Raw genomic sequence first — 12,501 nt, 5'->3', positions numbered from 1 at the left:
CGCGCGCACACACACACACACACACACACACACACACACACACACACACACACACACACACACACACACACACAGAGACAGACACACACACACACACACACACACACACACACACACACACACACACACACACACACACACACACACACACACACACACACACACAAATCTCATATCAGAAAATGCTTTGCATGTAACTGTCCTCCTCACTGTGTCGTTCTGTGTGACCTCAGGGAGATAGCCCGGCGTTGGCCTCATCTGACCAGGCCAGAGAGCATGATGTCACCTACGGCAGCCCACAGAATGAAGAGATGCATCATGGGAAGCCCGCTGCTGCTGACAACATGCCTGATAAGCCAAATATCCCCCTGACGTCAACAGCTGATGCTAAATACTGTGAGAAAATACATTAGTGTAACTACACACACACACACACACACACACACACACACACACACACACACACACACACACACACACACATGTGCACACACACACACGCACACACATGCACATGCCACATGCACACACACACACGCATACTCACACACACAGACAGGCATGGAAACACACACACACACACACACACACACACACACACACACACACACACACACACACACACACACATGCCACATGCACACGCACACACACACGCATACTCACACAAACAGACAGGCATGGAAACACACACACACACACACACACACACACACACACACACACACACACACACACACACACACACACACACACACACACACACACACACACACACACACACACACACACAGTGTAGGCTGAAGCATACTCAGCCTGTGGGCCCCTTTCCTGTGCATATGTCATGTACGGGTATGTGGCTTCGCTTGTAAGGCCCCCTACTCTACCATCAGTGGGGCCCACCTTAGTCAGACTCACTATCTTGCTTCAACTGCACATCCCTTCTCTCTCTCTCTCTCTCTCTCTCTCTCTCTCTCTCTCTCTCTCTCTCTCTCTCTCTTTCTTTCTCTCTCTCTCTCTCTCTCTCAGCATTAAATCTTAGTGCACCATCAAATTTGGAGGTTCTTTGGTTTGCCACTGGCGGTGAACCTAAAGCCCCGTGTACATCGAAGGCGAACTAAACGACCTGCGCAGCGAAAGTCATTGTTTCTCTATGGAGGGAAGGCGAATAAAGCTACCAGAGCGAATTCGCCAGGAGCGAAGCTTCTTGAGCGACCAGGGCGAATTTTGACGATTAAAATGTCATAGAGAGTTACTCTTAAATTCAGAAACAATTGTTTACTTTGTTCAGAAGCACGCGGTTCGGCGAAAACCAATTGGAACGTCTCACATGGTCTTGGAATGATCTGGCAATGTAGGCTACAACAGATATATGTTTCAATGTGGTAAGTCACAAGTCAGACGTTATGTGTTTGGCTTTCTAATACATCCGTAAACTCACGCTGCCGTTTCTCTCATGAACAGCAGAGGGCACTTCCGACAATGCGAGCGAAAGCCTTCTGAAGTATGAATAGTCTGTCGCAAGTGATGACGTCATTAATGGTTCTCGCGCCACACGCGACAAAATGTGCACGTGAAGTATGCAGAGCCCTTTAGGGTTCTGAAGAGCCTAATAGGCTAGAAAAGAGTTCTTCGAAGAACCCCAAGGTTCTTCACACAAGTTTTAGAGCAGTGGTTCTAAACGTATTTTGAACAAACGTCCCCTTGACCTCATTATAATCTTGCCAACGCACCCCTTAGTATTGAAAAATATAACAGACTAATGACCCCCAATGAGAACTTAGCCTCGCCTCCACTCAGCTGCATCCTTCTCAACAGCCCCCTAGGGCTCCCCAACGCCCCCTTTGAGAAACACTATTTTAGAGCAGGGGTTCCCAACCTTTTTCAATTTGGGGCCCACTCAAAATTGTCAAAAATGTTCGGGGCTCACCTCTGACCCAATTAAGAATAAAACTCAAATAAATCAACAACAACACACACCAAAATAGGATTATCATTTTTGGAAAATGATTTCAAGGCCCACTTGGAATACCTTCAGGGCCCACCAGTGGGCCCCGGCCCTCTAGGTTGGGAATCACTATTTTAGAGGTTGTCCCCCATACTAACAATGTCAAAATGAAGGTTTTCGGAGGAGCTTTTTACAGTGTACAGTGTAGGAGCAGCTTGGAGCCTCCAGAGGGCGCTAAGTGCCTGCGTGATGAATGGCCTGTCATATTAGTGGCACTGTGGCTCTTGTCCACTCTCTGGTCCTTAGTTTTGGGTAGGGTGCGCACATCCAAAAACACTTGTTACAGGTGCCAGACAAAAAAGTCAGACTGTTGAAAAAGGTAGGTCTGCACACTGCCGATCAGCTCCAAAAATAAACTTTATTATTTAAAAAGCAACGTTTTTTCATATATGCCTGATGAAGATCCAGCGTGATCGAAACGTTGCTTTTTAAATAATAAAGTTTATTTTTGGAGCTGATCGGCAGTGTGCAGACCTACCTTTTTCAACACTCTCTGGCCCTTGTCAAGTGCCGCCACAGTCGTAGGGAAGGTTTATAAGGAGTTGCCTCCTGATTACCAAAACAATATGGTGTCATGGTTATGTCCCTTGAGGAGCAGACTAGGAGCATGAATGGAGTTCTATTATTATTATTATTGTTATTATTATTATTATTATTATTATTATTATTACTGTTGTTGTTGTTGTTGTTTAAGTGTACTTTCTCAGGTGAAGTCACGTCAAGTGCACATTATTGTCAAAAATCTACGTAACAGGGTTAAGCACAGAAGTTTGACTAGTCTCAAATATGCAGTTAAGCTAAACATATAAGTAAGACATTGACAGTAACCACACGCACGCACAGACACACACACACACACATACACACACAACGTGCAATAAAAACATATTGATACATGAATCAGTATGAATTCTTTCTCTGACACATCCACTCACAACACACACACACACACACACATTGATACAAACATGTACGATAAATACACACACACACACGCACACACATCAGTACAGACATGTACAATAAATACACACACGCACACACACACACACTGTTGTTGTTGTTATTTATATTATGAGCTACTGCGCTCTAAATGATGATAATGATGATGATGATGATGATGATTGCATTTATTATTATTGTTGTTGTTGTTGTTGTTGTTCTCCTGATAAGCTCTGCCAGTGTTGCGGCATAGCAGCCCTGCGCAGCCCTGGGCCGAGGAGATGGAGCTGAGCCACTGTGACGTGCACCGCCTGCAGGACCTGTCTGGCCTCAAGAGCTTCCTGCTGCAGGGCCTGTGGCTCTCCGTGCTGGAGGAGAAGGTAAGTACAGTAGCCTGCTGCAGGGCCTGTGGCTCTCCGTGCTGGAGGAGAAGGTTGGTAGGTTAGCCTGCTGCAGGGCCTGTGGCTCTCCGTGCTGGAGGAGAAGGTAACAGGGTTACCACGGGTCATGGAATTTCTGGAATATCATGGAATTTTATATCTGAATTAGAGTGGGAACCCTGTAGGTAGCCTGCTGTAGGGCTGCGACAGGACCTGTCTGGCCTCAAGAGCTTCCTGCTGTAGGGCCTGTGGCTCTCCGTGCTGGAGGAGAAGGTACTGTAGCCTGCTGCAGGGCCTGTGGCTCTCCGTGCTGGAGGAGAAGGTACTGTAGCCTGCTGCAGGGCCTGTGGCTCTCCGTGCTGGAGGAGAAGGTGCTGTAGGCAGCCTGCTGTAGGGCCTGTGGCTCTCCGTGCTGGAGGAGAAGGTACAGTAGCCTGCTGTAGGGCCTGTGGCTCTCCGTGCTGGAGGAGAAGGTACAGTAGCCTGCTGTAGGGCCTGTGGCTCTCCGTGCTGGAGGAGAAGGTACAGTAGCCTGCTGCAGGGCCTGTGGCTCTCCGTGCTGGAGGAGAAGGTACTGTAGCCTGCTGCAGGGCCTGTGGCTCTCCGTGCTGGAGGAGAAGGTAAGTAGCCTGTTGCAGGGCCTGTGGCTCTCGGTGCTGGAGGAGAAGGTTGGTAGGTTAGCCTGCTGCAGGACCTGTGGCTCTCCGTGCTGGAGGAGAAGGTGCTGTAGGTTGCCTGCTGTAGGCAGAGGCCATACTAGGTTCAGGCGGGGCCCCAAGCGAAATTTCAAAGGAGTGAACATTTGAAAGAAAATAACCACTACTGTAGCAAAGTGTGAGTTTTTATTCACCATCCAAGGGCTTGGGGGCCCCAAGCGGCTGCCTGAAAGAACGAAAATGTTAAACTGAAACTTGCCTGAACCGTTCGGAACAGAACGTTTGAAACGTTTGAGCTTCTCTATGTGATGTATGTAATGCAATGTCATGTTATAGGCCTATATTCTGACCTGAATCTGACTTAATTCATTTTATATATTGTTTAGGTAACGTCCTGGCCAGCGACTGAAACACCTGGTGCCAAGTCAGTGGACAAGAAGGGATCTGCAAAAGACGTAAAGAGCTGACCCTCTCCTTATGACATTCCATTTAGCGTATACACAGTAAATATGAAGTGTCAGTATTTCAGAGTAAGCTTATATAAATCCAGATAGACCATTTATTTACAGCACTGTGGAGAATCAAATTACTCAAAGAGTGGAGTCAAAAGTCAGTGTAAAATTCTGCAGGTGGCCAGTGTCATTTCAATTCAACAACAAGACGATGAACATATTCCAGTGTTAATATTTACACAATATTGAGTAGAAGAACACTGACCTTAGTGTAAAAATGTTTTGAGAAGAAACAAAAGTTATCTGAAACTAAACTTTAACTCTTTAAGAGTTTATTTGTGTGTCTTTGTGTTGTGTTGTGTTGTGTTGTGTTGTGTTGTGTTGTGTTGTGTTGTGTTGTGTTGTGTTGTGTTGTGTTGTGTACCTGAATCTGTTTCTTTGTGTTGTGTTGTGTTGTGAACCCGAAACTGTTTCTCTGTGCTGTGCTGTGCTGTGCTGTGCTGTGCTGTGCTGTGCTGTGCTGTGCTGTGCTGTGCTGTGCTGTGCTGTGCTGTGCTGTGCTGTGCTGTGCTGTGCTGTGCTGTGCTGTGCACTATTGCGCTGCGTTGTGGTTGTGTTGTGTTGGGTACTATTGCGTTGTGTTGTGTCGTGCAGAAGAAAAAGAAGGTGGAGCTGGTGCACGACCCGCCGGTGTGCCGCTCTCTGGGCTCTGCACACGTGCAGCTGAGGGACATGGTGGCCCACAACCAGCACCAGCTGCACACGCTCTGTGACTACGGAGTCATCGACACCGCCAGCGGTCCGCAACCCCCCCAGGTGAACAGTAGTGGTGTCAACAATGATCGATTCGGCGATCCGAATCGATGCGGGGCATGGACGATCCAGAATCGATCCAGCAATTTTTTTAAGTTTCAATTACTTCCATGGATATTTCGGGGGCAAATGAATGTTAAATTAAATAAAAGCACTTCAAAACATTGCAAGACTGATACAGACTGATACAGAAAACAGCCAATACATTTTTGCTCAGTACACGGTTCGTACGGTCATGAAAAACCTGGAAAAGTTATGGAATTTGAAAATTCAAATTTCCAGGCCTGGAAAAGTTATGGAAAACGTATTTTTGGTCAAAAGTTTTGGAAAAGTCATGGAAATCCATCCAGTGTTTCATCAATTATCTTTATGAAGTTGATGTCACGGCGTAATAAAATCTAAATGTCCGAATTCTCGTGGAAATGTTGTTTAGTGCAGGCTGCGTCTGCCTAACCATGTGTTGCCAAATTGAGTGGGTTTCAAATAACGCATGTTGTAATGGCTCCAGGCGGGTTTCAAGAGTTTTTGGCGCTAGAAATCAGTCACACCTGGCAACCCTGCCTCGTAACGCGCGAGCTAGATGTAGCGTGTGCGTGGTGGTGAGAGGTGATCATAGCTCTAATCCTAGAAAAGAAATGTGGATCTGTACGATATTACAGCATGTCGCGAAGTGTTACTTCAACAATGCGCGGCTTAACTTTCTGAAAAGATGATCAACAATGGCTGGAGAGGACGAAAGTTGTGTTGTGTCCGTCCGATATGGGCGAAGCAGCGGCACTTGTTTAGCCACCTGAAGGGCAAGATACAGCAGGCGGTTACCTCCTCAACTACTAACAGGTTAGCAGTTATACGCGTTTTAAAATATTTAGCGGTTCCACTGAAACGTAGCTAATGCCAAAAGGAATACAATCCTAAGACCTGTTTGGTCTTGGTTTAATTTGCCAGATAGGGCACCAAGCGAACCTTTATGCTTTCGGTAAGCCCCGAGATTTTGATATTGATAAGCAATGCACCTGCTGCCTGCGAGTGAACTTGTCCAGTGTGCTGAAAGATTACATGAAATCCGTACAGTAGTCTATGTGCAGCTGACCGCGAGCCAAACGATTACCAATGTCTGCATGACGCGCCTGTTTTGAAATACGGTATAAACGGCAGCGTGACTAGAGTTTGAAAAAGTCATCTGTGGCTTTGTTTTCAAATCGGTCAGATCGTTGTAACACAAAATGAAACTCACCCTAGCATCTCCTTGAGTGGGCGTCAGACTAGAACTATGCCACGAACAGTGCAGTCTCTCTCTCTTTTTTTTTTGCTCCAGCAACGACCACAACAAATGACAACATTATCATTCTTACAGGAGCTTTGGACTGTTGTGCTTAGGCAGGTGTAGTAGGCAGGCCTATGATTTCTTACTTGGGCAGGATGAGCATTTTATCATCTCCATAGAGAGCATGTTGATACAAATGTGTCTTCATGATGATTTCACGACCTAATTTTTTGATCGGATCCATTGACTTTCACTAGCTTAGCGACATGCTCCCTCTTTTAACTTGTCTTAAAGCAAGACAACGGCTTACATGAAAAATAAGACACTCCACCACCTTTATAAACCCCAGCCAACGATTTTAACTGTATTAAGCCCCAAAATAGTGGCATACCCCTTTAACAATTCTTAACTGGGTACTGAATCCCACAAAAACTTGAATGAATAAATGAAGTGAATTCACTTCATTTATTTATTACATCACTGTATCACATTACACTGCATTAGTTAGTTAGTTAGAAACTTTATTATCCCCAATGGGGAATTTTTTTGTCAGCAGGTAAGGTACACATCAGGCAGGTTGTATTGCCTATGACATGATAAAAAACAAAGATTTAACACGTACAATACACACCTAGATATAACATACCGTACATGACATGACAATAGGCAGGACAGGACAGGACAGGACAAACTATTCAACAGTTCCGCTCAACTTTAAACTTCACTGGTGTCACACAATGACCAAAACATTACAGCACCCCCCTGTATATAGGGTTGGCAACTGTCAATGAATAAAATACGGGACACTTAAATGTACTTTCCTGCACTTTAACGCATTTTAACATCCCGTGTCCTGTTTCAGCAAAATACGGAACCCGTGCTTTTGATTATAAATACTATTCCGTATTTCAAGGGACGGTTGGCAACCCTAACTGTATATTTCCGTACATAACTACATCATATCACACTGCATTACAGACCATAGAGTTGTAGAGTAGTAGAGTAGCAGTCAGCACCAGCTCCACACGCTGTGCTGTGTGACTACGGAGTAATAGACACTGGCAGCTGGCGGCAAATTATGCGTTTCAGGGAGCTAAAACTGTTTACATGTCACAAAAGGTCCAAAGTGACAGATTAAAAAGAATGTGTAAGAATTCACACACACAGGCAGTTTTATTGAGTTGGCTCGGCTGGGTTATTACGGTCGTTGGTGGGTGTTTTAGCCGTTGGTGGAAAGTGCTCACGTTGGTGGGTGTTACAGCTGACTTGTGCATTTTGTATACTATTTTTTACACAGCCTACCCATTATGTGTCATTACCTCTCATTAGATATGAATATCTGAATATCTGGCAGTCTGACTGTCCATCTTTAAACTGTTAGATTGTAATCAACTCTCCAGTCAACCACTAACCTGGTGCTCACGCAATGGTTGTTATGAAGTTGAGCGGAAAGGCACGAAGGGTCTGCGTGAGCACCAAGCTAGATTCAAACTGCACCTCCTTGATGTTTGGCATCTTTTTGTATGCAATGGTAATTGAACAGTAGTTTTCAATGACTAATTATCATTTATAATCAATGATTAAGGATTTATTGGATGAATTCATGAAGTTTATTAACCCCTTTGCGCAGAGCTTACTGTCACCAAAATTGTAATGGCTATGTCTTAATCTGTCTTAAGGCTCTCAGTAATGTCATAGCAATGTTGTTATGATGTAGTTGATGAGTATTTTCAGCAAATAGTGAATAGGCCCGCCGGCGACCCCATCTGCAGTAAGAGGCTATGGAAACCATTTTGTCCAGTTTGATGATCAAAACTCTTCAAGCCAAGTCCATTGCACCTGTGCGGGTTTCCAATGCCACTTTGAACATCTTTTATCGACTTTATATCTTGAAAATACTCTCACACACTGACCATTTCACTTTTTTCTTTAAATATAAACGTAACCTGACGAAGGTCTGCGTAGGACTAAAATGTTGTGTATTATTAAAGAAAACAGCAAAATGATTGGTGTGTGGGAGTTTTTCCTACAGTAGTTGTCTGCTGAATGAGCCATGGGCCATCAATGACACACCTGCCAGCTAAGGTGTGCGAAAGAAAGAAAAGATCAACTTTAAATCGAATTGTCTCTCTCTGATTCTCTTCTGACAAGCGAATTCAGTTAGACCCACATAGTGGGCGTTGTAGTGATAAAACTCTTTTTCCATGTGTGTCGCATCAACTTTTTATGTGTTTTTTTTTTTCATTTTACATTTTACAATGGAAAATTCTCTTCTGACAAAGAAAGGTCTTCCTTCTGCCATGCAGGAACTGACAAAGAAGGGCAAAGACGAGAAGAAAAAGGAAGAGAAAAAAGGCAAACAGGGAGATGCAAAAGGTGACCTTTACACAAACACATCTGAACTATTATCTGGCAACGCAAGCGATGCTGCACCATATCTGGAAATAAGCACATTTTACACCTCCCCTTGAGTTCCATCATTCAGATTGTGTGTGTGTGTGTGTGTGTGTGTGTGTGTGTGTGTGTGTGTGTGTGTGTGTGTGTGTGTGTGTGTGTGTGTGTGTGTGTGTGTGTGTGTGTGTGTGTGTGTGTGTTTTAGGCAAAGGGAAAGGCAACAAGGAAGGGGAGCCGGAGCACCCTGCAGAGGAGGCAGCAGGTAGCTCAAAGTCCCCACACACATTAAGCCCCGAGACACAGACACACACACACACACACACACACACACACACACACACACACACACACACACACACACACACACACACACACACACACACACACCCTTCATTTTTGTTCTGTCCTCTTTCCACCTATGGTTGTAGGGAGCCCGGTTTTTAGATAGATACTTTTTACTCTTACTTGAGTAGGAATTAAGGCAAAGTTGACTTCTTCATGTTGTCTCCTGTCCTCTTTGCACCTGTGGTGGTTGTAGGGAGCCCGGTGGCCAAAGGAGCAGGCAGCCTGCAGCCCCCCCTGACCGTGGAGCTCAGCATCCAGCTGGAGAAGTGGCTCTCCACCGCCCAGGCCGCACACACACTCACACACACTGCTGCACACACCACAGAGTAGACACACAGACACACGCGTGATGTGTGTGTGTGTGTGTGTGTGTGTGTGTGTGTGTGTGTGTGTGTGTGTGTGTGTGTGTCTCTGTGTGTGTGTGTGTGTGTGTGTGTGTGTGTGTGTGTGTGTGTGTGTGTGTGTGTGTGTGTGTGTGTGTGTGTGTGTGTGTGTGTGTGTGTGTGTGTGTGTGTTTGAGAGAGAGATAGAGAGAGCAGCAGCTGCAAAATTAATGCTTTACTCTAGTGTGTGTGTGTGTGTGTGTGTGTGTGTGTGTGTGTGTGTGTGTCTGTGTGTCTGTGTGTCTGTCTGTCTGTCTGTGTGTGTTCATTGCACTAATGAGGACTCATTAGTACTTGATCTAGAAAAGAGTCATCTCTTACTGATTCAATCACTGTATAGTACGTGCACAATGTTCTGACTTTTGTGTTTGTGTATGCAAAAGTGACAAAGTAAAGCCTTTCATCTATGATGACATGATATGACTAGGGCATACATGACGTTTTTTGGTGTTCTGTCTACCACTACCGGATTTGAATCTGGGGTGTACTCACTTTTGTGGGTATATGTTCAAACATTAATGGCTGTATTTTGTTTTTGTTTTTCTGAGTGAACAAGAAATTTAAGCGGTTAAATATGCCGTTAAAAGGTCACTAATCATTGTGTCAAAGTGAAATTTCTTTGATACTTTCCTATGAAAAGATCTGCAAAAGCTGTGACGTGATATACTGTACTACATACATTTACGCATTAGCATTAGTAATTAGAGATGCACCGGATCCAAGATCCGGTTCCGGATCCGGCAGGATAATAGGGTTTTTCACAGGATCCGGTTCCAGGATCCAGGATCCGATTGCCGAGGCTTTTCAGTCAAAATAGTTTGAGCCAACGTGATAAAAAGGGCCCACGTGTGTGAGTAGTTGTGTTTCAACCCTTTCGTAGGATCCGGTATCCGGTTCCGGATCCGGCAGGATCTTAAGCAGTGGATCTGGTATCCGGCAGGATCCTAAAAATCAGGATCCGGTGCATCTCTATTAGTAATGGATCAAATGTTTTAGTCCACCCAGCATTTTCTCACCCACCTAGCATTTTAATCCACAGGAACCAAAGGCCTAGCCAGGCCGTGCCCTCCTAGTGACGCAACAGCTTCAGCGTTGCTACTAGTCAGGTCAGGAGTCAATGCAAGTACTTTCTGAGTTCCCGCAAATACGGGAACTCCTCACACTTTGTTGGGAAGCAAATAATCATTAGCAAACCAAGGGAGGCCATTTGGGAAATGTTGTTTGGGAAATGATAATTGTTATGCTCTTGGTCAGACCAAGTCTTGAAGAGATTTGAAAGTCGATGATAATCAGGCTACCAAAGGCCCAGAATTGGCTGTCTCATAGACCCATCTGAAACACAACAGGAAACCAGTCACAGAATATAGTCGATGCTCACTTGTCAGGGGAAGTTGCAACATGACAGGTTTAAAAGAAATACACAGACGTCTCAGAGTTGCTAAGGAAGTGTTTTCCATAGACAACTGATGATCAGCATTAGATCTGTGATGACACTCCCACCCACCACCTCTCTGTAACACTTACGAAAAAGGAGTCCCCTCCTATGACTTGACAGTTAGTACCTCTACAGACACTCCTCAGTGATTCAGCAAAGAGGAAATCGAATCACCATGAGCTAATATTTTCATGCAAAGCGTGCCATTTCACCTTCACAGAGTAGGTCATTACCAAAGAGTTTGCCTCCTTAGGGTGTTTTCAGACCTGGTCCCTTTCAGCCATTTAAGTGAACTCAGACCTGTGACTCAGCATTTTCTGTGCACATGTGAACGCTCCAAAGTGTACCCCTCGGAAGTGAACTGTACTGAGACATTTCTTTCTTCATGTGGTCCCAGTACGGTTCGCTTATGAGTCCTACCAGGTTATAGTTGGGAGGGAGTAGGTGTAGTCAGAGAACTCTAGAGGACCGGGTGTAATCAAAAGGAGGACTGAGATGCCACAAAGGGGTCATCCCTATGTTCCCCGGGTCCTATGTTCCCTGCACCTCTTTTCTTTTCAGAAAAGGGTTCTATGTTCCCCGCTGCTTCCAAGTAGACTGCTGCATGGCAAAGCCCAGGTATTGTTGCACCTCTGACGGGTTAGGTTTAGGGATAGTTTTGGTCAGGGCACAAATTTACAACTCAGAAGCATTGCATTACTGACAGGTTAGGTTTAGGGATGGTTTTGGGAAGGGCACAATTTGAAAACTCGGACACATTACAATCCGGGCAACATAGAACCCTTTTTTAGAAAAAGGGTCCTAAGTTCCCCGGTCCCATACAAAGACAGGGGAACATAGGACCCGGGGAACATAGGACCCAGGGAACATACGACCCCGGGGAACATAGGTACGCTCCCGCTACAAAAGCCTAATTGAGCCAACAAAAAAAACAGAACTGAGTCCTTTTGCTGACGGTTCACTTTTTGGTCACTTAAAGGGGACTAGGTGTGAAAATACCCTTAGTTACTGCCTAACATCCACACCTTATTCTATGGTCAGGAGTAGGGCTGCTCGATATTGGAAAAAATCAATATCACGATATTTTCTGCAAATATTGATATCACGATGTTTTAAGCAATACAGTATATCCGAAATTCCCAACCCCCGCCACTATTATCGTAGTGGAGTAGCACGCATAATGGCTTTCTAGTTTCTAGTGCTTTCTAGTAGCATAATTTCTAGTAAGTCTGCGTGAATGTGGACTTGGGGAGAGCGCGAGACTCGAGAGGCATCTATTTTTCTCGACATAGAGCTAGTTCTGATGTACCACCCCTGCGTTTTGCTTAATCCCTTGGCTGCCATACTGCACCGTAGCGTTGCAAATGACAAATGACAAAATAAAATGATATATGAATTTTGATATTGATATCACGATATATGATGAATA

General features: G+C 44.9%; 1 protein-coding gene across 1 annotated transcript in view; it reads left to right on the top strand.

Moving 5' to 3' along the window:
* Positions 1-10,060, top strand: part of LOC134445221 (leucine-rich repeat-containing protein 43-like) — a 35,257-nt gene extending 25,197 nt beyond the window's left edge. Inside the window, exons 7-13 of the mRNA XM_063194296.1 lie at positions 234-396; positions 3,182-3,330; positions 4,373-4,441; positions 5,093-5,254; positions 8,822-8,891; positions 9,115-9,171; positions 9,448-10,060. Of these exons, the coding sequence (XP_063050366.1) occupies positions 234-396; positions 3,182-3,330; positions 4,373-4,441; positions 5,093-5,254; positions 8,822-8,891; positions 9,115-9,171; positions 9,448-9,584 (807 nt within the window). The 3' untranslated portion in view covers positions 9,585-10,060. The remainder of the gene's footprint in view (positions 1-233; positions 397-3,181; positions 3,331-4,372; positions 4,442-5,092; positions 5,255-8,821; positions 8,892-9,114; positions 9,172-9,447) is intronic.
* The last annotated feature ends 2,441 nt before the right edge of the window (positions 10,061-12,501 follow it).

The sequence above is a fragment of the Engraulis encrasicolus genome, chromosome 3 (genome assembly GCF_034702125.1).
Source record: "Engraulis encrasicolus isolate BLACKSEA-1 chromosome 3, IST_EnEncr_1.0, whole genome shotgun sequence".
In the NCBI taxonomy this organism is placed as follows: domain Eukaryota; kingdom Metazoa; phylum Chordata; class Actinopteri; order Clupeiformes; family Engraulidae; genus Engraulis; species Engraulis encrasicolus.
This window is presented reverse-complemented; position numbering and strand designations above follow the sequence as displayed.